Source organism: Camelus ferus, chromosome 4 (genome assembly GCF_009834535.1).
Source record: "Camelus ferus isolate YT-003-E chromosome 4, BCGSAC_Cfer_1.0, whole genome shotgun sequence".
NCBI lineage: Eukaryota > Metazoa > Chordata > Mammalia > Artiodactyla > Camelidae > Camelus > Camelus ferus.
This window is the reverse complement of record NC_045699.1, coordinates 45926507-45952274: the sequence shown is the minus strand read 5'-3', so window position 1 is coordinate 45952274 and position 25768 is coordinate 45926507. Positions and strand designations below refer to the sequence as shown.

Sequence of the window (25768 nt, the reverse complement as noted above, 5' to 3'; positions counted from 1 at the left end):
TTCAGAATTCAGAGAATGGCACTTTATTTTAAGACTTGATTTTTTTGCCATGATTTTCTACCGATTCTTCCATGATCGTGTCGTCTTCTTCAACAGTGACCAGGACCTTCTTGCCCACTAGACTAAAGATGTCTTCAGGAGGATAGCCTTTGGGCTCACCCACCTTCACAGTGAGCATGTCCAGTGTTAAAATGGTGCCCTCTGGGATTTTCACTTTGGCCACCACAGACTTGCCCAGCTGTGGATAAAATAAAGACTCAGTGCCAGCCTCACAGAAATAACTAACACATGCTGCTTTATCCCCAAGGTCCCCGATCGGTATTCTTGCACAGGGTACCTTGAAAGCAGGGACTGTTTTCCCCTTTGGTGCCTAAAACAGTATCTCACACACAGCAGGGACTCAGCCAGTGTCAAGGGGACTCAGAGGAGGGGCCTTTATAATAAAGTACTCAGGATGTGGAGCCAAAGAGCCAGATCCAAATCGTGGCTGAGTTTCTCTGTAGAATGGGAAACAACAGTGCCTCTATCTTGTCACACAACTATAAGGATTAATGATAATAATGTATGTAATCTACCTGGAACGTAGAATGCTCTCGATAAATAAAAATTAAGATTACTTTGTCATCGTCTAGTTCAGTATCTCATTTTAAACATGGGGAAACTGAGGTCCACAGAGGGCAGGTAACCCGGCCAAGGCTACGAGGAGCCAGGAGAACCTAGGATTCCTGACTCCTGGCCCACTGCTCTCGACGGACACAAACCTTATGGTCCCCTTGCTCGGTAAAATAGGAATATGGAGGGCTCACAAGACGGTGAGGATGACTGCTGTTCAGAGGAACAGAAAGGGGGCCTCCTAGGAAGGGTGGACAGACAGGACGGACAGGTAAGGGGAACAAAGGAGACGTGAAGATCATGACCAGCGATTCTGTCTTGTCTGTTAACACGGGTCAACAAATCATCTCTTCCATTCCGCTACATCCTCCAGGCAGGGGCCAAGGAATCTACTCTGGAATTTAGTGGCAGGACAAAAAGTCTCCCAAGGGATGACTATCAGATTATGCATCCTGTGATATTTTCACTGTTTGCCCAGGGAGCCTGGAGGCTCAGAACCAAACCAAGTACTCAACTGCTACATCTCTCATTCCAGTTTCTGGTCCAGTTCTCTCCCCTTTTCCTCTCTAAAGTAGCTGGGTTTTTGTTCAGTTTTGTTTATTTAACTATTTTAATTTCTTGGTGTATATGCATCTTCAATTTGAGGACAGCATAAAAGATGGCAAACACTCCTCATGCAGGCCCAGTGTTTGATCTCTGCCTCCACTCAGACCACCTGCGTCATGTGAGGAGGGCTGCTCTCCTAGTAGCCCCGGGCCGCCTGGCTCTCGACTCAGAGGCCAAGACAGGTGTAGGCTATGGCTGTGAGGAAGCCCAGATGCTCAGTGTGCCAGGCAGGGTTCCTCGGCCTCCCCGTCCCCTCTGTCTGAAGGTTAATGCTGTGCAGCTCAAACTGCTCCTGAGGGAACATTTGTTTTTTCTTTTCTCTTTTTTTAAATTTTTTATTTTAATTTATTTTTTTCAGGGGGAGGTAATTAGGTTTATTTTTGGAGGAGGTACTGGGGATTGAACCCAGGACCTTGTGTATGTTAAGCATGTGCTCTACCACTTGAGCTATACCGTCCCCCTGAGGGAACATTTGCATCATCCCCCACCAGCCCTGTGACAACCCCCTGCTCCCCTCCACCCAGAGCCTCCCGCACTTAGGGATGCCTCGACATATCACAGGCCCTTCACCCACTGCCTCACGGAACCCCTCTGCCTGAATGTTTCTCAAGGCTTACCTACTCCACAGGACCCCAGGCTTGACCTACGTTTGTGCCTCATGAGGACCCAGACACTCCCCTGCCCTGACATCTCTCAGGGTCTAGAGCACCAGGGTGACAGGCTTCAGAGACTTAATGGAAAACTATAAAATGAACCCAAAAGAACTCAAAGGCTCAAAGCAACATCCCTGCATCCCTGCCCTAGCCTGGGCTCAGGTAGGGCTGGTACTAACTACCTCTCAGGTAAGCCCACTGTGGCCCCTCCCCACGGTGGAGCCTGGCAGGATCAGGAGGACCCACCTTCTCATTGCAGGCCATCTCACAGGGCAGCAGCTGCTTGTTCGGGGAGCCAAGGGCCCTCTCCACGAGGCGCACGGACCGCACCAGCTCGGCCAGCTCTCCAGGCTCCAGCGAGGCCGAGTGGTCACTCCCTTTCCAGGTTTTGTCCAAAGTTATGTGACGCTCCAAGACTTTGGCCCCCAGAGCCACCGCGGCCACAGATATCGCTATGCCTGTTTCATGCCCAGAATACCCTATGGGAATGTCAGGAAAGAGCTTCTGATATTCCTTTAAAGTAGAAAAAGAGAAGAAAGAAGGTTGAATATTGTGGTGCTTTCCGCATACATCCAGAGTCACGAAGATCAGGGTTTGAGCCCAAGTTTAGCTGCTCACTATCCACACAGCTGCAGGAAGACGCTGAGGCTCTCTGAGCCTCTCCTTCCTGGGACAACTGTACCTGGTGGGAGCTGCCGTGAACACGTGGAAAGCACTCAGCACACTGTAAATGCTCAAAAGTAATGGCTACTGTTATCAAGAATGCATCTGAAGGACGTTTCACACTGTGCAAGCCACCAGGAATAATAACAGGACTATAACCAAATGCCTAAACTCGTCCAAAAAGCATCTGCCCCGTTTAAGCAGCCTGAGCTGCTGAAAGCAAGTGTGCTACATGCACAAGTACCATCATCAGTAAAGCACACAGCCCAATCCCAAGACAGTCCTTTGGTGAAAATGCTAAATAATTAACTGGTTGTCTGTAATTCACTGGATGCAACACAAGACATTCTAAGTCGAGTGAGTCTTGTCAGTGAGGTGACGAGGAAGCTTACGTATAGCAGACAGACCCAGATGGGAGTTAATAAAAGATTAGGATGGCTGAGCGGCAAAGGCCTCGAAAACCAGGCTTACGGGTGTGAGATGGACAAAGAAGTGCAGGGTGCTGGGTCAGAGGACTCACCCTGCTGTGATTCGGGTGGGCTGGGCCCAAGGGGCGGGCTGGCAGTTTAACTCTGACCGTGCCCTGCTCTCCAGAGAGAGGCCATGCGCACACCTTAGGGGGGACCGTGCTTCACAAAGGAAGAAAACTGAGGAAACTATCTGGCATCACATACACTAAATTGTTAATTACGGTAATCTCTGTGGGATGGGATTAGAGAGGATGTTCATTTGCTATGTTATGTATTTCAGGGCTGTTTGAGTTTTTAAAAAATCATGTTTTAAAAATAACATGATTTAGAGATGAGCTAGAAATGGAGAAAAGACTACTGAACTGAGAGGGACAGAAACTTTAGTTAAAAAGATAGCAGTGTCATTTCCAAAAAGGTTAATTTTTTTTTTTTACCCACAACTCACTTAGAAAGGATATATAAGCCAGCCATTCACAGAAGAGGAACCACTAATGGCGAAGACACACTGGTAAAGAAAATGTACATAGATAATTATGAAGACGCCACCTTAACTTTTACAATGAGCAAAATTAAGATTGGCTTTAAGAAAATTTAATTTATGATCTTTAGAATGTATCTGCTTCTTTAACCTCAGAGCTGGTTCTAATTAGATTCTGTAACAGCAGGATTGTCAAAGGATGTTTAAGTTACAAAGCAAGGTTGTTTAGGATCTGGGCAGCATCTGCCCCACAGCAAATGGCCCGATCAGACAAACGGCCCTCCCTCGTGCTCACCGAGATGACGCGCAGGTTGACGTCCTCAGGCTGGAGTGGGTATGCACTGGTGCACTGGAGGAAGCAGAAGTTGGGGTTGAGGGGCTTCACAATCCGATAGACTTGCTTCATGGTGTCCATCGACTGCATCCCACTGGAGATCACCATGGGGCGGCCTGCGGGACCCAACACCAACACTGCCACCACTTTCTTTTTAGGGCTTCTAACTATCCCTTAAGCACACCCCTGCTCTTGGTCTCATTGTTCCACTGAACCCTACAAACAGCTCTCAAACACTGTGCCAGCCTTGCTGGGGGAACAGAGGTGAGCTTGGTGGGGTCCTGTCCTCAACTATAGGAAATGCAGACCCCTCACCCCCGCAACATCATCGTTTTGCAAAGTGAACCAAATTAAGAGGAACTCCACACTCTTCAGAGAAAAATGAACATCTCATTGGATTAAGAGGTTGCACAGTGTGGTAAGGTGAACACTGCCCCAGATGCAAGAGTGTGAGGCCCAGAGCTGCCACGTCTACGTTGTGTGGTCTCAGATGCCTCGTCTGTGAAGTAAGTAGAGAGCATCACAGTTATACGACCTGCTTCAGCCCCAGGGTTGTTACGAGGATCAAGTGAGACCACTCGTGTTGTAAGGCCACTTTACAAACTGTGACGTACAGAGGTTAGACATTGTAATATACCTACAGAATATTTCTCAAAGTCAGACCTTCCTCTAAGAAGCTTTATATAGACTGTCATATCCTCAATTTAGTATAGATATTCTTAGAAATTAAAAAAAATTTTAATTTAAAAATTTTTGTTAAAAAACTGTCTTATCCTCAATTACTTTCCTTTCAAGTCAGCAAATGAAAAAGTGGGAGAATATGCTGACTGGAAAACCTATCTTCAGGAGACTCCTTTGGTGGGTTGTTTATTAACAGAGCAAGAACAAGAGGGTCTGGACTCAGATTATATGACAAAAATGAAACACTCACCTTTTTTAGCCGTCTTTTCCAGATAAGGGAAATTGTTAGTATCCCCAGATCCAACTTTGAAAAATGGAACATTCAGTTCGTGCAGAAACTCAACTGCCATCTACAAAAATCAGAGGGGGAGCTCTTTTTCACCATTGTTCAAAATCACTGTCCTGAAGACAGGTGAGGAGCCACAAACAAACAGAAAAATCCCTTCTCTTGCCCAGCAAGAGGGACTCTCAACAACTTGAAAGCAGACACAGATTTGTTATCAGTCATTTCATTCAAATTCAAACACCCTTGCATTCATATCCAACCATCCGTCTGTCCAACAAACGTTGCATGCTGGCCCGCACTGGCCATGAGAATCTTGAAGTGAATGGGACCCCTGGCCAGACCTTCCTTCCCCAGGGGCCCAGGGAACAAACGAGAAGACCTAATCTTGACCCAGAAAAGCAGGCAGTGAGAAAGTGGAAGTTCCTCAAAGGTTTTACCCTTTCTTCAGGACCAAAGAGCCAGGAAAAGAAGCCATTTCAATCTTTGCCGAAAGTAGAAAAAAATGGAGCACTGGATGGCCCAGCTCTGACACACACTAATCCACAGCTGGCAGGGCCCATCAAACCCAAGCCCTTTCAGACCTCAAACCATGCTGCTCACAGGAAAAATGAACCTCAGTCACTTTTTTGGACACAACATCGTCTGAGGCTACCTCTCTAGGGCCTTTCACCATCCTTATCTGGGATTCATCAGTAACACTCAGGAAATTGGCAAAGGACCTCAGGATTTAAGAGTAAAATCTCAACTTGCTGTCAAATGACAAGACCCCCCAAATTACTTTTCATTGCTATTTTTAAAAACTGAAGTTGAAAACCAGAAGCAGGGCGAATCAATGTCTTGGAATGTTTCCAAATATCTAAGTTCATCTATCTTAAAATGCTGGCTGAGTCTCAAAAGTAAGTTTGGAAGACTTGGTTAGCTAGGTCAGTGCTTCTCACACTCTAATATGGGCCCAGGAACCTGTCAGGGATTTTGCTCAAGTGAAATGCAAATTCTGATTCTGTTGGTCTACAGTGGGACCTGAGAGTCTGCATTTCTTGTAAGTTCCCGGGGAATGCCACTGTTACTGCTCCAAGAATCATACCCTGAATAGCAAGGAGCGAGACTACCAGCATGAAAATCCAAAGGGCTTGGGGATGGTTAGGAGCAGTCTGAGAAGGTCATTCTGCCAGTAGGCTCTTTAAATCAAGCCACTGCTGCCCGAGCTTCTGTCCATCTTCCCAGCAGGTGATGAGCTACTCCAATCACTGGCCACACTCAGAGAATCACTGTCCTCATGTGTTAAGACTATAATAACATAGGTATTAGAGCTGTTTGGGAGAGACATTCAGAGTGGCTAACCAGCCAGTGAACAGTTCAAAGGCAGATGGCCCCTCAGTCCAAGAGACACCTTGGAGATGGCCCAAGCGCCACTCACCTCCAAGTGTGCTAAGACACTGGTGCCTCCTCCCCTCTGCTTTACTTCTTCCTCATCTCTCCTTTCCTTTCCATAGTTTTCTATGTCACTCTCTCTACTGTTAACCAGCCCTAAGATGGAACTGAAAAGTATTCAGTTTTAATATATTTATTGAACAAAGCCTAACGTTCCCATCCTTCTTACTCTATCTGGCAGATGAAGAGAGTGTTTTCCATTTTAAGAGGGGAAACCCTATGCTAAGTTTTCATCTATATAATGGTCAACTTGTGAGAGCGTGGCTCATGATGAAAAAGTCCCCAAGAGCACAGAGATGGAGGAGCCCACTCAGGAGAGGTGCAGAGCGAACAGGAGCAAGGTGGGGGGCCATGTACAGAAAAAACACTTGCAAATGCTTACCTATGCTAGTTGTAAAATGTGCATGGAGCTCTACAATTTTCAAATGAGGAAAAGGACAAAATTTGTGCTGGAAGAGAACTGTGCACCTCATTTTGCAGCCCTCCTGAGGAGCCAGCCCCACCTAGTGGCCATTTAGAAAACTGCCATTTTGGGTTAATCTCTGCAAAGGGTGCCAACTTCAGCCATAATCCGGAAAAGGCTAGCCTTCCACCCTGTGGCCATATCGCCATGCCCAGGCCCCCTCAGGCTGGGTCAGCGTCAGTGGCCTCCTTCTCTCCGTGGACTCCTGGCTTCCTCTAGCCCTGCCCACCCTGCTGTTTGATCCCTTCCATCCAGGGGTACAATGCAGCCAGGCAGTCTTACAACTTCTCCCCCTTCCCACTCCACAGCAGAAAGGCTTTCTGAATCTGTCTGAAAGGAACCTGGCTGAGTATGACCCACCGCCCCCCAACCCCAGGCATCTAACTGGGTTAAACACACAGAAAAGGGTCCCACCAGCAAACTGGTTTGGGTGAAACACCGCACTGCCAGACTCCCTCCCAGAGGGTCCCAGTAAATACACCTGTCCAGCTATTTTACCCCAGTGCTTCCCACACTTATTCAACTCAGAATCCTTGTTTATTTGGGGGAGAGGCTTTGATTCTAAATTAATAAATTAATGATAATCAACAATGTGTGCCCACAGAACCCCCTCTCCACATTGTGTCCCATGAGAAATGTGGGGGTCCGCTGATCTAAGAGGTGCTTCCACTCCCCTCTGGATCTGTGGTGATAAGCTGGCAAGAACAGGGGTGCTGGAGGACTGCCCAGTCAGGGTGAGGAAACGATAAGGGGGACATAGAGCCCGCTGGCCCCGTCGGAATGCAGCACGAGCAGGCAGGGGTGGCAGAGGAAAGGACGTGGTAGAGGCAGGTGCAGGGAGGAAAGGGCAGCTCCGCTAGGATGGGTCCCTCAGGGCCACCGCTACTTCATGGCTCCCACTGGCTTTCTGAACAGAATTCTCCATTTAGACCAAAGGCACTGTGCTCATTTCAGCTGAGTTCCACGTGCCTCTGTGTAGCTTTTGACCAAGTGCCCTGGCAGTTTTCTTGGTCTTAATGAAGTTCCGCCATGCCTTAACCTTCCTCAGCACACAGAGAGGAGAAAATCGGCACTCAATAAATGCCTACTGTACATGAGGAAGTTAGGTGGGTAAATAAATACTCAGAGCTACTTGCCAGGTAAACACAGAACAAGGGACCAACCTGCCTCCAACAGCCGGGTAGACAGGACTTGCTGGTTCAGCCAAGGTGCCTGGCAGGAAAAGAAATTAACTCTTGCAAAGGCTCATAAGAATGCATTTCCCAATGAAATTAGAACATTTTCTAATACCATATACAAAAATAAACTCAAAATGGATTAGAGACTTAAATGTAAGACCAGACACTATAAAACTCCTAGGAGAAAACAGAACACTCTTGGACATAAATCACAGCAATATATTTTTTGAACCAGCTCCTGGAGTAATGGAAATAAAAGCAAAAATAAATGGGAGCTAATTAAACTTAAAAGCTTTTGCACAGCTAAGGATACCATCAACAAAATGAAAAGACAACCTACAGAATGGGAGAAAATATTTGCATATGATGCAACCAACAAGGGACTAATTTCTAAAATATACGAACAGCTCATACAGCTTGATATATTTAAAAAAAAAAAAGCAACTCAATCAAAATATGGACAGAAGACCTAAATGGACATCTCTCCAAAGAAGATATCCAGATGGCCAAGAAGCACATGAAGAGGTTCTCAGCATCACAAATTGTTAGAGAAATATAAATCAAAACTACGATGAGATATCACCTCACAGCAGTCAGAATGGCCAAGATCAAAAAGTCTACAAATGATAAATGCTGGAGAGGTTGTAGAGAAAAAGGAATCCTCCAACTCTGTTGGTGGGAATGTAAATTAGTGTAGCCACTATGGAGGATAGTATGGAGGTTCCTTAAAAAACTAAAAACAGCCTTACCATATGATCCAGCAATCCCACTCCTGGGCATATACCCAGAGAAAAATATAATCCAAAAGATACATGCATCCCAATGTTCATAGCAGCACTATTTTCAATAGCCAAGATATGGTAACAACCCAAAGGCCCATCAATAGGTGACTAGATAAGTAAGATGTGGTCTATATACACAAGGGAATACTACTCAGCCATAAAAAGGAATGAAGCAATACCATTTGCAGCAATATGGATGGACATGGAGATTGTCACTCTAAGTGAAGTAAGGCAGAAAGAAAAAGAAAAATGCTGTATGATATTGCTTATATGTGGAATCTGAAAAAAGACAAACGAACTTATCTACAAAACAGAAACAGACTCACAGACATAGAGAAAAAACTTATGGTTACCAGGGGTAAAAAGGGTGGGAAGGGATAAATTGGGAATTTGAAAACTGCACCTCTTGTGGAGTGATGGAAATGTTAGCTATCTTGATTGTGGTAGTGGTTTCATGGGTGTATATACATCTATCAAAATTCATCAAATTGTACATTTGAAATATGTGTAGTTTACTGTATAGGACCATACCACAATAAAGGTGTTAAAAAAAAATAATGCATTTCCCCTCACTACCTGCACCCAGGTCAGTCAGGAGAGCAGCTGGGAACCAACGGCATTCCTAGGACAAAGGAGCCTCCTCGCCCAGTGAGTGTGAAGCAGAGAAAAGAAAGGGTCCTAAGTAGCAGAACAGTTGTCATTCAGTGGAGGCAGATCTTGAGCCCCACAGGCTTGTCTCACTGGAGCCTCCCTGCAGCCTGTGAGTGGGCATCTTGATCACCTCACTTTTGCAGATGGGGCATCTGTGGCTCAAAGAGGTTACATGATGAGCCCAAGCCCACAGAAGAAGTGTCAGTATCGGCACCTGAACTGAGCACGGCTGCAGAGCACACGTTCTACACACCAAACAGAAGCGCTTCCTGGGAACCAAAAGGGAACCTGCCGAAAGGCAGCTCCCGGCTACCAACACCCGGGCTCCTCTCCTTCTCCCAACTGCTCCTAATTCCCACCTCGAAGCCACCTGGGAGTGAACGACCTAAAGATGTGACTTCCTGAGCAGCCCCACAGATGTAAGGTGTCCTCTGCTTCAGAGTCCACGCCCGGGAGCTCAGGTGCCTGAAAACACGGACTGAACAGAAAAGCCCTCATTCCAGGTCTAAGTCACCTTTAGTGATGCCGTTTCTGGTTCTAGGTTGACTTGGGACAACAGAGCTGGGAGATACTTTGGACAGCAGCTTGTTCACACACCAAAGGAAATGGGGGCCGAGAGCAGGGAAGGGACTCACCAAGCTCACACTGAGATGAATTTAGAGCAAAGCAGGGCAAGGACCCGGATGTCCTGACCCTCAGCCCAGCCTAAACTGTGACTAATGTTGCTGGGTGCCTGCTATGTGCCTCGCTTCACACGAATGATCACATTTAATCCTCACAATGACTCAAGATGACAGGGGTTCAGCTAAAGACACAGAAGCACAAGGAAAGTAAATAACCCTCACCTGGACTCACTAGGAATGACAGACAAACCATATTCAAACTCAAATGGGACATCCGTATCTGTATATACATGCATGACTGGGACATTATGTTGTGTATCAGAAACTGACACATTGTAACTGACTATACTTCAATTTAAAAAAAAATCAATTTAAAAATAAAAAGGGACCCCAGAGTCCATGCACGCAGCCACCAGCCCATCCAGCCAGGGTCCACACTAGAGAGCAAGCTGCACACCACACTCAGGGCAGTGAGCCGCTTAGCCCTGATCACTGAGGACGCCACAGAGCTTCTGTTTATGCAGCTTCTACTAGTCATATTTACTGAGCTAAAATCTTTTAAAAACTGAGGAATTTTTTTTTTTAGATTTTAAACTTTTTATTTTGAGATTATAGCACAGAACTTGGCAAAACATAAATACTCATGAAATGTTAAAGATTCTTACTCTTAGTCGCTTAGCTAGTTAATAGCAAAACCAGAAACAACACCCAAGTCTCTCGGATCCTCCGAAAGCCCACGTTCTTTCCTGCCTAACCTTTACTGATTTGCAGATCCTTTAAGGAGCTGATAAAAGCCACTAACCTTCCCTTTTATTTGGCTCATCCAGTTCTTTATTCATTCAACCAATCTCTTCCGAGCACCTATGACATACCAGGCACTGGGGACACTGTGGGGCTAACAGGCTGGCAGGAAGGAGCATGGTTCACAGCAATTGCAGAAGTAAAGTGCACTGGGAGAACACGACAGAAGGAGGAGCCTGAACCAAGCAGGAGCACAGGAAAAATTTCCTGAAGAGTTCTTACTCAAGTTGCGACTACGAAAATACCCAGCAATGACTTTAGGGAGACTTTCCTAAAAAGTCTGTCCCCTCCACCCCGAGGCAGCTCTTGGGGCCAAAGACTCTCCAGCCACCAACATCGAGGGTGGTGAAGAGCTAGGGTGGAAGCCCTAAGGCTCTGCTGAGCTCTGGGACGCCAGACACATCTGGACTGACGCCCAGGCGGCCGCTGAGGGACCACAGAGAGCACACTGCCCCCAAGATCCAATTCCCAGCTGTGCGACATTGTACAAACTTCTTGGCCCCTCTGAGCCTCCATTTGTTCATCTGTAAAATGGGGCATAGTAGGGATAAAATATACTACTGTAGGTGAAGATGCTTTCTAAACTATAACATAATTCAGAAGTAGGAAACTAAGATGATTAAATGTACAACTAGGTTTGAAGAATGTCAAGAATGTCATACTGTCAGTTAAAGAAGGAATTTGCACTTGTCAAGTTTCCCAGACACCAAGGTTCTCTGCTTCTCCTCTTTTTTTAAAACTACCATTGGCTTAGGCTAGACTTATGTTTCTTTTGGCTCAATTTACAGACAACTCATAGGGTTGGAACAGCAACACAAAAGGTCAGAGGCCTGAGAAGGAAGTAGGGTCACTTAAAATATTCTGGCTGTTTTAAAGAATCCCAAGTGTTTTAAGAGCCATAAAAATGTTCTTAGGTTTCATCTAATGATCGTGTCTGCAGAGTTATCCTAGGGAAACAACTCAAAACACACAAAGATGTTTATCTCATCATTATTTATAAGCACAAAAAAACTGAAAGTAACCTGCATGTTCAAACATAAAGAAACAGTTACATACATTATAAATCCCCCAAAAGAAATATTACACTGCCATTAAAAACTTTCAGCACAAGATATTTTCATAACCATTATTACATGACTCAATAAAGTTGGGGGGAAGAAATCAAGATATATGTAAAAGCTGTGATATAATGTTAACTGGGAAAAGCATGCACGGAACTAAATACTCACAATTATAACAACCAGGCAATAAAATATGCATATAAAACAACTTCAAGAGAAAATACATGAAAAGAGCTCTCTATAGGGATTATGGGTCAGTTCCCCCCCCTTTTTTCTGTCTTCTGAACTTTCTGTGATATTATGTTATTTTTATAATTAAAATTGTTTTATACTCAAAAAAAGAACACATGAAGGAATCTTGAGGCAGGTCACAGAGCAGATGGAACCTGAGACCTGGCACCAGTGGGACTCTTCCAGGATGTCAGCAAGGCCATCCTGCATGCCGCTCCCTTCTGGATGATGCAACGCCACCTAACCCAAAACAGCCAAGGCCACGCAGCAAAGGGAGGACTCTGGTCAGAACTGCGGTTTCCTGACTCAGAATCCAGGCCACTTTCCACTGGGAGAAAACTGGCCTTGTAGTGGGGGGGTCTCCCACAGGCTGGAGGGACTCTGGTGTTCTACTGTGGCTACCCCCTGCTCCCAGAGACAGCCTGCCCTGACAACTACGTTCTCTTCACCCCAGATCTCACTGAGCCAGGTGGATGTTTATCTACTTAATGCTATGGGGAACTCTAGGTCCGGAAAGCACAGAAAGGTCTAAAGTGAGCAAGGGCTGGAGCTGGCTCTAAGCCAAAAGCCACCAGGCCACTTGCTGTCCCCTGGGCCAGCTAAAATGGTGAATGACAGAGCGGCAGAGGGCTCACCTCATCCATGCCAGAGGCAGTGAAGAAGATGCCAACCTCCTCCGCATACTTCTGCAGCTCCCTGTACTGGGCGTGGCTGAATTCCAGGTGGCGTTTGTGCTCCCCGTACGTCTTCCCCCAGGAGTGCTTCGAAGTATACGGCCTCTCCAAGGCTTTCCGATTAAACTTGTATTCCAGCTCACTCTTCTGGAACTTGGCACAATCAGCCCCACACTCCTGCAACATACGTCAGGGGTCCTTTCAATGACCGGCCACGGATTCTCAGAGAGGAGAGAAGTTTGGGGGCAACTGACATTAAACTGTTATCTTTAGAAACTACATCAATTGACAGAGGCATTAAGAACGCCCCACAACGAGAAACAGGAGAAGCGAGGAAGTCTCAAAGGAAGAACAGGCTGGAGATGGGGGTTCCCCTCTATTTTTCCCTCTTAAAATGTAGAAAGAAGGTGAGGGGAGGATTTGTTTTGTACGATAATATTAAAAGTAATGAATCAAACAGTTAAAGAAGAAGTTCTGTAACTCAGCACAGGACAATGAGCACCAGATTAGAATTTAGGAAAAAAAGTCAGAATCTGGCTTAACTTTGACCCTAACTCTTGGATAAATCCCTTCCTGTCTCGGGGCTCTGTGTCTCCAGCTACACAAACAGCCATTGGGGGCTGGCTCCAGGACCTGTAACTGTTCTGAGGAGCCCCTTAAGGGGGTGGGAAGCAAAGGAACAACTCAGCTTTTATCTGTTCTGCACTTAGGCTTTTCTGCATGGCATCTTGTTTGAACAAGAGGTCCTGGGGCAAAAAGCAGACAAATAAAACTTAGAAATGACCCAGCCTTACTGAAGAGAAGGTATAATACAAGAGCTGGGTTGTCTGTGAAAGCTATAATTTTATTGCCAGCCAGCCTCCAATCTCTCAAAATTGTTTTTAAAAGCCACTCAAGAGAAGGATTAAAGAAAACCCTCCAAAGTCTCAGCTCACTGACATTTCTGTAAACACAGAGGTCCTCATGCTGTTGAAAACCTCTCCTCCAGAAATGTCTGTGCTGGTCAGAACTTGATGCTGGAAAGAAGCTCAAAGAACATGAGAACTGAAAGTGATGTTGTGCAGAGTCCTTATTGTCTAGATGAAGATCCCAAGGCCTAGAGTGACCTGACCAAAGCTGCACGGTGAGTCTGGCAGAGTGGCCAGAGGGCTTCCCAGAGTGCTGCTTCCCTCCCTGTGGTCTCACCTCTATCTCAAAAAGTAGACTTACCCTCAAGCAGTGAAAAAGCTTATCTACACCTAGGCAAACCTTCCCTTTACAGGAAGTAGTAAAGTGAAGTCAAGTAAAAGCAGAAACTTAATGATAAGAAATCAGATAAAGTTCTACCACATTCCACCTGACAGCAGTTGTATGGGAGGACGGATGGCAGGACAGCAGGTTCCTCCTTTCCCATTCTCAGCTTCTTCCCTAAATATGAGTGATTTATCTGCTTAATGCTATGGTCAACTCTGTAGCATTAGGTTCAGAAAACTCAACCACTGTCCCTGTTTTACTATTAAAAATGCTGATGGTTTCTTTGTTCAAGGTTTTATTGAGTCTCTCCTGGCAGAAAGCAAGCTGCAGAAGCCCAGAACCAGACAAGGTATGATACTCCCTTTGCATCAAAAATTGAAAGTTAAAAGTATATCCAATCAGCAAATCTCTAATTATAATACATTTATATTCCATATATGTCATATTATAATATTTTGTTATAATAAAATTTTTATTTTATTAAAATACTGTGTGAACAAGAAAAGAACAAAGAATGTTGCTCATCATCCAGTTACACAAAGGGTTAAGCACAACCCACCACGGTCTCCACAGACGACAGGTCTCCACAGACAGACAGCGCACCCTGAGGCGAATTCAGGATGGAAAAAACAGGACTATGAGGCTTTCTGTGCTTTGGGTAAACAGGCTGGTAGTTAAGATGCATATCCCAGGAAGAATTCCAATGACCCCAGATTCTTGCATTTTCCCACACATAGAACTAAGTCCTAAAATCATTAACTAAGACATGTGTTCCTCCTGACTAGCAGCAACCTTCTACTGATATGTGAACCCTTCACCAAAATCACATATATACTGACCTCCCTGCTTATCTCTTCAGAACAGCTTCTCAGAGCTGTCTGAGAGGCTGTCTCCCAGGCTACAGGCCTCAGTAAGACACTGAATAAACTCAGCTCAAAGCTCTCACATGCATTTTTGGGTTTCAAGTTAACAGAACTCAAATTTTTTTTAACAGAACTCAGTTTTTAATACTTAAGCAGATTTGGTGTATGAACAAGCTAGCTTGTACATAACACACTCTGAGTAAATAAACTTGGAAATGTGATTCCATTTGGCAAAAAAAAAAAAAAAAAATCCTAAAATATAAGGATTTCAAAAGATTCCATTGCTTTAAATTTAAAAACAGAAATACATACATACTGTAAAACGAGTGAAATTGAAGCCTAGAGAGGAAAAGCTCAAGACTATATCAGCTAGTAAATGATGCCATGACTCTAGTCCAGGGCTCTTTCCACTGTAACACAGCCTCAACCTCTTCATTCTCCTTCCGGGAGAACTATCCTCCACAGAAAGAAAAAAAAAACAACTATAACTTTGTTTCTATGTCTTCAATATCTCTAGGAACTTTTGTAACTTCACGATTCAGAGGTCACACCTCTAAAAAAAAAGTTGTTCCCTAAATTAAGAGCAGGAATTTCCCCCTACAAACAATGTTACAGTACAAAGGCTGGAGCCTATAGCTAGGAGCAAAGCTCTGAAATCAATGAATTACTGGCTGTGTGCCCTTGGGCAAGTCACTTACCTTCTCTGAGACTTTAAAATGAAACCAGCAGTATCTTCTCCATTGGGCTGTTGCAGGAATTAAGTGAGATGGTGCATTTAAAGCACTTAGTAAGCACTCAAAAAAAAGTTAGCAATTGTTCCTCATTAATAGTACTTCTTATTTTTTAGATTCCATATATAAGTGATAACATAGAGTATTTGTCTTTCTCTGACTTATTTCACTAAACATAATATCCTCTAGATCCATCCACGTTGTGGCAAATGGCAGAATTCCATTCTTTTTTATGGCTGAGTAATATTCCATTGTGTATATATACACCAATCTTCTTTATCCTTTCATCTGTTGATGGACACTTAGGCTGCAAACAGACTCACAGATACAGAGAACAAACTAGTGGTTACCTCTGGGGAGAGGGAAGTAGGAAGGGGCAATGTAGGAGTAGAGGATTAAGAGATAAAAACTACGATGCATAAGATAAGCAACAAGGATATATTGTATGGCACAGGGAAATATAGCCATTATTTCATAATAACTTTAAATGGAGTATAACTTATAAAAATACTGAATCACTATGTGGTATACCTGAAACTTATATATTATTGTAAAACAACTATACTTCAATGAAAAATAAATAATAATAAAAAATAAAAGTTTCTTTATGTTAAAAAAAAAAAAAGTATCTTTATGATTCAGTAGGCTTCCATAAAAGGAAAGTTAATTTTGAAAGAGTAAGGAAAAACCTAGTCATGAATGACTGGGTGAACAGCACTGACTGAAGGGAAAGTAAAGGAAAAAGATGGAGCGAGCTACCTCTAAGCCAAGGAATCACAGTGCAGATCTTATGCTGGGGGTTGGAGTCACAATGAAGAACATGATAGGCACCCCCTTCAGGGAGCTCACAGTCTAACAGAAAGAGAAGTTCAAACAGATGTGACAATGCAACTGGATGGGAACAATTATTGGAGCCCAGCTTTGCAGGAAGGGGTTGGAGAAAGCAACCAAGAGAAGAGAGAAAATGAACGTTCATTAACGTCATATCACTAACAGCTACATTTACTGAGTCCTCTGTGCCAAGCACTGTGCTAAGAGCTTTACACAAGTTATCTCATTTGATCCTCACACCTCTATGAGGTAAGTACAAGGAATGGCAGATGAGAGAGACCACAGCAACTTTCAGGAACTTACTGGAAGTAATTCACTGTCACTGGAAGATGTCAGAGAGGAAAAATAATGGGCAGGAAGAGGCCAGGTCATTAAGGTCTTGAAGGCTCTGTTAAAGGGTTTCAACTCTACCTGCTGGCAGTAGAAGCTACTTGAAGGTGTCAAGCCGGGGTATGACCTGATCAAATCTGTTTTAGAAAGATAATTCTAAAAGAATAAAATAATGCCATCTGCAGCAACAGGGATGGACCTGGAGATTGTCATACTAATAAGTAAAGTAAGTCAGAAAGAGAAAGACAAATGCCATATGATATCATTTATGTGGAATCTAAAATATGATACAAACGAAACAGAAACATAGTCCTAGACATAGAAAACAAACATGGTTACCAAGGGGAAACGGGGTGGGAAGGGATAAATTAGGAGTTTGAGATTTGCAGATACTAACTACTATATAGAAAATAGATAAACAGCAAGTTTCTACTGTATAGCACAGGGAACTACATTCAATATCTTGTAGTAACCTATAACGAAAAAGAATATGAAAAGGAATACATACATAATATGCATGACTGAAACATTATGCTGTGCACCAGACACAACACTGTAAACCTACTATGCTTCAATTAAAAAAAAAAAAAAAGATCATTCTGCTACCAGAAGAGGACGAAAGAAGTCGGGTTAGGGCGCAGCTGTAGTAATGCAAACAAATCAGGAGGGTGGCGGAGGATGAAGAAGCGAATTCCAAATATTTGGAAAAGGACCTGGCGAGCTGGACGCCAGGCCGGATGCAGGGCACGGAGAAGCGGACGGTCCCGGCCTCCGCAGCCCCGCCCCTCCCCTGGCTGGTCTTCCCAGGCCCCGCCCGGCGCCCGGGTCCTCTAGACTCTCCCTTCACCTTGGCGGTGCGGATCATGCGCTTGGCCACGTCGAGGTCGCCCTGGTGGTTCTGGCCGATCTCCGCAATGATGAAGCATGGGTGCTGCCCGCCCACCCAGCGCCCGGGACACAGCTCCAGCTCCAGCGGCATGGCAGCGCCTCGCGCTCCGGCGCAGCAACACCCTCCACGGCCCCGCAGCCGTTGCTTCGGGTCAGTTCTGTCGGCAGCCCAGCTAGACGCACACGCCGGCCCTGCCACGTCAGCCGTGGCTGCCGCGCTGCCAATCCCCGGGCGCCGCCTCGCTCCCGACAGCCAATCGGGTCAGGGGGCGGGGCCACACTCCAGGCGAGAGGTGAGGCGGGAAGAGGAATCCCAGCGCCCTTCTCGGGAGCTGAGTGTGTAGCTCATATCCTGGACGCCTGACCCCTGGCGGTCGCGGGGTCCCCACATTCCCCGAAGGAGTATGGTGGCGGCTTTGGGAGTGGGGAGAGTGCGCCCGACGGTGTAATGGAAAAAACGGATTCTGGAGTTAGCATTACAGAGCTGGTTCCAGCCCAGTCCCTGCCGCTAACCAGCTCTTGGTCATGAATACCTTAGTCTTTCTAAGAAAAAATTTCCTTTTTCTCTGAAATGGGGAAATTATATAGAGCCCATCTCCTAAGGTTCATGAGATGATGTATAGAACACCCTGACCACAGTACTTGGCCTGTAGTAAGCTTTCAACGCCGGTCCTATTATATAAGAGGAAACAAGTTCAGAAAGTTCCACTGCCTTATCCAAAGCCAACCAGAAAGCCGAAGCGGAGCTGGGACTAGGACCCTAGACTGCCTCTCAGCCTAGGGCTCTTGCAATACATTAATTATACTGGGTTGCAGGCGCAGTTGAGAAATAAGAACCAGTTTGAAGGAAAAAAACTCTTGATTCCCAGCTTGACTTAGCATAACTAATGAGCTAAGTAACAATAATAACAGAAAGGAGAAGAGGAGGCACTCCTGGATGGAAGGGGAGAAGAGTAGGTTTAGGATCCGAAGGTATAAATATGCAGGTGAAACTGCCCACCAGGCAGGAGGAAGGCAGGTCTGAAGCTCAGAGTAGAGGTCTAGGCTGGGGAGAGAAATCTGGGAGCCATTCTGAGTAAGGAAAAGACTGAGGATAGGTTAGACTCCCAAAGGAGAGGGTCTGCAGAGGAATAAGCAGTGTGGAGGAGTGAGCTGCCCTGGAAGGACAGAGAACCAGGGTGTGTCCCAAAGAGGAGAGACCCACAAAGTCAAAGGCCCAGAGCAGTGCAGGAGAATGAGGAGCAAGAACTTGGGGGGCGTGTGGGGCAGGGGGGAGCCACTGGAGAAGCCGATTTTGTGGTCGAGGGAAGATGAGGTAACAGGAAGCAAAAATCGAGCTTTTCTTGGAAAAATTGAGTTGTTAAAAGGAGAGGGAAAATGGACCCTGGGCTAGAGCAAGGTGGGTCCCAAAGTTGAGGGGCTCTGAAGAAGTGCGTATTTGGAGGCCAGGAGGAAGCAGCCAAAGGGAAAAGGAGTTTGTAGTGGGGTTCATTCATCTGCATTATGCTGAGTGTGCTAGACAAGATGCCACCTGCTTTATGTTTCTCAAGTTTAAATGGCCTTTCACACCTGGGTGAGGCTGAGCAACGGATCCTGATTCTAAAGAAAATTAAAGTAACTCAGTCACCTTGGGCTAAAGAAAACCATTATAGCTTTGCATAATTTGGAAATGAGTGGAAACCACACTTAAAGAAAAAAAAAGGAGAAATCATGTTTAAAAATAGATCATCCCACCAAAGCAAGTTAGGCTGATGTTATTCGTGGTTAAATAAGGACTTTCAATAAAATATAGTAGTGGCTTGCCTTACTATAGTAAGGAGGAAAGGACACAATCCTTATTCCACTCTTATTCCTGTTTTTAAAGCCAGTTTCCAGTGCTTTCTGTTGCTTTTTCTGCTTGGATAATGAAACAGTGTTCAATCTGTCCAGATGGATGAGGACATGTGGGAAGGTCTTTAAAAACAAATTAAAACCAATGATGGACTTTTTTCCACTACTGGCAGGAGAGTGCAAGGAAGAACTTAGTTTTGGAGAAACTAGGGTACCCAGAGTGCTGGGTCATGCAGATCAAGGTAGAGGATTGGACCCAGTTCCCAGAACTGAGACCCTGGGGCTGGGGACCCCAGTGGTCAGTCTGACTATGCTAAACCCCTTCTAAATTTGATTCCTGCAAAGCCTTCTCCAATTTAGGACTCCTGTTTAACTTTTTGCCACTCTGTGATCTAGTTACGCTGAACTATTTTGAGTTCCCCTAAAGGATCATGTTCTCCATCCTCTAGGCCTTGGCACAGGCTGTTTCCCGAGCCTGCACAGTCCCTGCTCCTCTCCAGCCACCATACTGAGCCCTGCCTTCTGCAGGCTCTTCAGTGTAGAAGTCACTTTCTCTCACAAAGCCCGTGGTGAACAAGACAGACCAGGCCTCTGTATTGTAACTGTGTCCTACAGGGCCAAGAGCTCCTTGAGAGCAGGGCCTGAACTGTTTCCTACTATGTCCCCAGCACCAAGCACAGGACTTCTAAACACTTACTAGGTGCCAATAAATATTTTCTGAATGGTCAGAAAAGGAAAGATGACGGCGAAGACTGAGGAATAACTGACTTCACATGTTTATCCCTCAGGCCACATTTAGCCTCCTGAGTGAACATGACTGTCCCTGAAGTCAGCTTTCTGGAAAAGTTCCTCTGAAGAAGAAATGAAGTATTCATCTACCCAAGCTGCCCAGTCCCAGCTGCCGAGGACCTGCCCTGGTGTCAAGTGGCCAAAGAATCCGCTTCTTCCAAGGTGCTCAGTTGTTCCATTTATAGGCACCCGTCCTGGTCACAGCCTGACCCACACCCACTTCCTGCTTCCTCATCCCTGTAACATGAACATCATTTTTATACTGTCCGTGGGAAAACAAGCCCACCATCACACCTTGGGCTGGTGTGGGAGGTGAAAGGCAACTCGTACTGTCTCTGTGGAAGGCTTCTGACCTGTGATGAGGTCCAAAAAAAAATTTTTTTTTAGAAAGTTGAACACACCTTACCTGCCTCCATTTTCCAAATGCTACCTCACTCACCCATCTAACAAATAATTCCTGAGTGTCTGCTACATGCCAGGCACCATGCCAGGCACCAGGAATAGAATGGGGAATGAAGAACATGGTCCTTTCCCTGTAAACTCCATTTTACAGTAAGTGTAGTTTATAAACTATATTCACATATTGATATAAAATCATGAATTATAATAATGGCAAGTAAGAAAACAAACTGAGTGCTGTGTGTGACAAACAAGGGGACCTTCTTTAGACGGGTGCTCAGGAAGAGTCTTTCTAAAGAGAGGACACTGAAGCTGGGACCCCCCCACCCCAAATTCCTTCCAATGATAATAATCTCTTCCCATGCTGGGCCCCGACAGGATGCTGAAACAGTGGAATGTCCTGAAAAAAGCACAGGGTTTGGAATAAGTCAGGCCTGGGTTTCACTCCCAGCTGTGTCCCTTCCTGCTAAATAACTTCTCAATTTCCCACCAAATGGGGACAACCACCACCAGAGGGCAGTAGTGAGGACCGCATGAGACGAGGCGTGGGAGACCCCTTAACCGCCCAGAACTGCCTGCCCAGGTTCTTTCCCTTCCCAGACACTTAAGGAGAAAGGAGTCTCATTTCTGAGCCCTTGCTCCCTGGCCTGCTTCCACTGCCTGTGGCCTGGGGGGACCTTCCCTGTCCTCATGCCTCATCTCGATAGTCTGTATCTGTCACCAGCCTTATCTCCTCCTCACCCCACACCCCAGTTAAGACAATAGGTCTATGATGTCTCTCCTTCCTCCTCTCACTCTTAACTTCCAAGGGTCTCCAAAGCTTTAAGAACTTTCATTTTCTTCTTCATATTGTCCTTGGGAATAGCATCCATTCACAGGGTTTCAAGGTCTGTGTCCTTGGTGGTGACTCTCAGATATTCATCACCAACACAGTCTGACTGCTCTCCTGGTTGCCTGCTTAGCTCACTAGCATCTCTAAAAACAACCCCAGTACACCAGAACCGCTCCCCCCATCAACCTAGTCTCAACCATGTGATACTGCCAACCCGAGGCCAACCAGATTGATCCAGACATGTGTCAAAGGATAATATTCTGACCAATAAGCACATGAAAAGATGCTCAACATCATTAACCATCAGGAAAATGCAAATCAAAGCCACAGTGAGATCCCACCAAATACTCACTAGGATGTCTAGAATCTGAAGGACATAAAAACAAGGGTATGGAGAGATGGAACCCTCATACAGTGCTGATGGGATATAAAATGGTACAGCCGCTTTGGGACACAGCCTGGCAGTTCTTCAAAAGGCTAAACATAGCATTACCATGTGACCCAGCAATTCCACTCCTAGATACATTCCCAAGAGAAATAAAGTGTCCACACAAAAATTTGTGCACAAATATTCATAATAATATTATTTATAATAGCCAAAAAGTGGAAACCACCTGAATGTCCATCAACTGATCAATGGATAAAATAGAATAATAGCTACCCAGTGAAATATTACTTGGTAATAAAAAGGAATGAACCACTGATTCATGCTACAACATGGATGAGCCTGACATTGGAACCTTGTCACAGGAATTTTCAATAGTTGAAGCTTTCAAGAGTATTCAACTGAGATAAATTGTGGAGAAGAGAGGTTGGGGGCTAGGGGAGCCATGATAGATTATGTCAATTATTTGCAAGACTCCATTTAAAAAGCTAAATTAGATTTTTTCCCCCTCTGCAGCTCTGTGGGGCAAAATTAGAGCCAAGAGTGTTACAAGAAATTGGGTAAATAAGAGCTTTTGAAGAAGACTGCTTATCAAATTAACAACACCCATGATAATAAAAAATAAAGCTGCCTTACTATTCTAGAGATAAATAACTTTGTTTTTCAAAGGTGGAAAATACATTGCCTTATAAAGAGTGAGCTCCCCATCCCTGAGGTATCCAACAAAAGTCAGACAGGCATGTTGCTGAGGGGTTTCCAGCATCAGCAGATGGATTCGACTACATGAGATCTGGTTTCTTGCAGCCTGGGGAGCCCGGATTTCTCTGCATTTTGGAAGTTTCCATCGGTGTCTGAAGATACGACTTTCTTATCTCCAGATTGGTGGGTTCTGATTTTGGGACTCTAGATTCCCTTGAATTGATTTGTCTCACCTACTGCCATTTTAGCCCTCTGCTCATCAAAATAAAATAATTTTTCCCAGTTCCAAGTTCAAAGGGGGATGATATAATTAATGTGAATTAATATAGTTTGAAACAGCAATATAGTATGGGGTAATTGAAGTGAGATCACAAAATGGGAGATGGCAAATCAGGGTCTGACTCTCCTCTCCAAACCTGAGTCCCCAGGTCCCCTTTTTAATCACATTGCTTATATGTCCAAATACACAACTGTGGGGGCTTATAAGCACCTGACTGCCATTCTCTGCCCAGAGGTTTTCACAATTCACTTGCTTGTGTGATGAGCTGAATTGTGTCACACCCCACCCCAGTGCATATGTTAAAGTCCTTAATGCCCAGTACTTTGGGATGTAACCTCACTTAGAAACAAGGTCCTTGCAGATGTTATTAGTTAAGATGAGGTCATGAGGGTGGGCCCTAATCCAAGATGACTATTGTCCTTATAAAAAGGGGAAATTTGGACACAGAGGCATACAGAAGAACAACTCCATGTGAAGAGACACAGGGAGAAGATGGCCAACTACAAGCAGATCCTTCCCCCACAGACCCCAGGGGGAACCAGCCCTCTTCACTCCCTCACCTTGGGCTTCTAGCCTCCAGAACCGAGACAATGAATTTCTGTTGTTTAAGCCACCAGTCTATGATGCTTTGTTACCTAATACACTTGAGGAAATGTCATTGAGGAAATGTGCACTGAGTGCCAGTGTGTGAGGTATAGCAAAGGCGTTCAGACCCATGGCCCAGAGCACTCACTTCCTAGCAGGGGAGGCCAGACAGGGAGCAGAGCAGCCAGCACCAGGGTGGTGAGATCGAATCATCAAAGTCATTGAATGAGGAACCCAGGGAGGGAAGTTTCTTGCCTGCTGGAATGCCTTACTCTGCATTCTGGGGCCTTGCAAGTCACCTCGAGCCTCAATTCCCTTATTTGAAAGATAGGGTCAGAATCCTCACACTGCCTCCTTTGAACAAGATGATGGATATGAGCTATGCAAACTGTAGCATGCCGTGGACACACTGGGGGCCATCATTCTTTTGGCAGAAGTGGGGCTCAGGATGGGTCAGCCTTGGAGCCGGTCAGGCCCGACCTTGGCAGAGTGGCTGCAGGTAGGATTTGGACAGGTAGCTGTAGAGGCACCAGGTGGCTAAAGAAACAGGGAAATAAGGGGCTGATGTTCCAGCAGGAGGGGAACCTAAGGGCAGATCAAGGACAAGGCAGGGCCCTGACCCAGCACTGGAATGGACAAAGCCAAGGGCCTGACAGGAATTCCCATCCCCAGAGGCTGGCTGGAATCCTGCGGAATACTTGCCTCCCCAGGGTCCTATCACCTACTCCCAAACTCCCTCAGTGCCAGGCCACCCACTCTGCTCAGGTGCCTGCTGCTCCCCCGCCTGCTGGTGCCGCATCTCCCAAGTGCACAGCTGTGCAGATCCCCGGCTGCATGTGTGCTAGCCTAGTCTGCCACTGACAGAATGCAGGCTGTTCCCAGCAGTTCTCCACATTACCCCCCCTGAGGGTCCAGCACTTTCACACTCATTAGCTTACCACAGTGTGCAGGGCCACCAATTTATGAATGGAAAATGGAGTTCCAAGAAGCAAAGAGCCTTTTGCCAGTTAACAGTTGGTACATGGCAGGGCTGCCTCTAACAATGTGAAATTATGATTAAGAATGGTAATTGTTTTTATAGAATACTCACTGTTTGCCTGCACCCCTAAAGTATTTCATGGTTCCAATTCTGAAAACTAGCTCTGTTCAGGGTCTTGTTAGCCAGCATCTACTTTGCTCCAGACTGAGGAGAAATAGATCCACTAACTTTCTCATTAGAACAGAGCCAGGAGCCAGGAGCCAGAGAGCCCTAGAAGGAGCATTTGGTAAAGAGCAGAAGCCGTGGATTCGAGCAGAGCTGGGTTGGAACCCCAGCCAGGCTGGCCATTTACTGGCTGTGTGACTTTAGTGGCACCTCACTTCTAAATCCTTCAGTTTCCTTCCACTTCTGTAAAATGTGCAATACAGTTTAGCTCATTTCCTACGATTTGGAGCGTTAGTGCCCCCTAGGGGCAGATACACATTCTGCTCGTGCTAGGGTGAGTCTGTAATGCTACTTTCCAGACTGACTAGTTTAACTAGTAAAACAGATTTACTAGTATTCGTATTGCAGTTTTTGGAAGGTACCTCATGCACCATCAGTCTTGGGAGTGCAGTCCTCATCCAGCCTTGTCCACATAACGTAATGGCCTCCTCACTCATCTCTTGTTAATGTCCATCCCTTTCTACTCCATCAGCCTGAGGCATGGCTCTGACATTTTCCACCAGCCCGAAACAAACCCTTACCTACTCCTCAGGAAGACTGGGGTAACTGGGAATAACAGCATGAATAGCTAACTACTAGCATGTCAGTTGCTGGTTAGAACTGGAGGATGACCCATTCAGATTTGTATAGCTGGATCAGAGCTGCAAGCTCACCTAAGCTTGGACTCCGTATTTTCAGTGGAGGAACTAGATACTCACAGGAGAGAAGTGACTTAGAAGGGTCAGTTTCCAGCTGGTGGCCAGAACAGGTCTCTGGATTCTATCTGAGGCTTCCCTCACCATACCTCCAGTCTGCTTCCCAAGGGTTGGGGCAGGGCAGTGTTGTAATGAACACACCCACTGGCCTGGGTCAAGTCCCCTTGATCAGAGTAACTCTAAGGGTCATTTTCTTTTCTCTGTATGCCATTGTGACATCTGTGGGACAAGTTATAAAATACTTGGTGAGAGATTATGAAGCTGACCTAATTGGCTCTAGAAAGACCTTCTACACTTGCTTCAGTCTTGGTGGTTTTCCTGCAGAGCAACTGTTTGGCAGCTGAAGCTTAAGTCAGCTGGTAACTAGACTCCCTTTTCGAACTGTCAACACAATGGTGTCATCAGTCTCATTAAAATTGATGTCAGCACAACTTGACAAGGCTGGAGAAAAGGGAAGGTCATAGCCTAGGGATAAAACCACCTCTATAGTTCTGTCTCACCTCTACGCTGGGAGGA

At 45.5% G+C, this 25768-nt stretch overlaps 1 protein-coding gene and 1 long non-coding RNA gene across 2 annotated transcripts; one reads left to right on the top strand and one right to left on the bottom strand.

The window, feature by feature from the left end:
• NANS (N-acetylneuraminate synthase) lies at nucleotides 1-17747 on the bottom strand. The gene is made up of 6 exons (XM_006187775.3): nucleotides 17514-17747; nucleotides 12640-12855; nucleotides 4748-4847; nucleotides 3778-3932; nucleotides 2118-2384; nucleotides 1-238 (listed from the first exon to the last, which is right to left on the bottom strand). The coding sequence occupies exons 1-6, from the start codon at nucleotides 17643-17645 to the stop codon at nucleotides 29-31; spliced, it is 1080 nt and encodes a 359-aa protein (XP_006187837.1). The 5' UTR covers nucleotides 17646-17747; the 3' UTR covers nucleotides 1-28.
• LOC116663198 lies at nucleotides 17571-22778 on the top strand. Its single transcript, XR_004319341.1, has 3 exons — nucleotides 17571-17705; nucleotides 20173-20335; nucleotides 22594-22778. It is a non-coding gene; the product is annotated as an uncharacterized LOC116663198 (long non-coding RNA).
• Nucleotides 22779-25768: the final 2990 nt, after the last annotated feature.

Coding starts and splice junctions, on each gene's coding strand:
- NANS (XM_006187775.3), bottom strand. CDS start 17,645: ATGCCGCTGGAGCTGGAGCTGTGTCCCGGGCGCTGGGTGGGCGGGCAG. Junction 12,856..17,513: donor GCATGATCCGCACCGCCAAG/GTGAAGGGAGAG, acceptor CGTATGTTGCAG/GAGTGTGGGGCTGATTGTGC. Junction 2,385..3,777: donor TCAACCTGCGCGTCATCTCG/GTGAGCACGAGG, acceptor TCTACTTTAAAG/GAATATCAGAAGCTCTTTCC.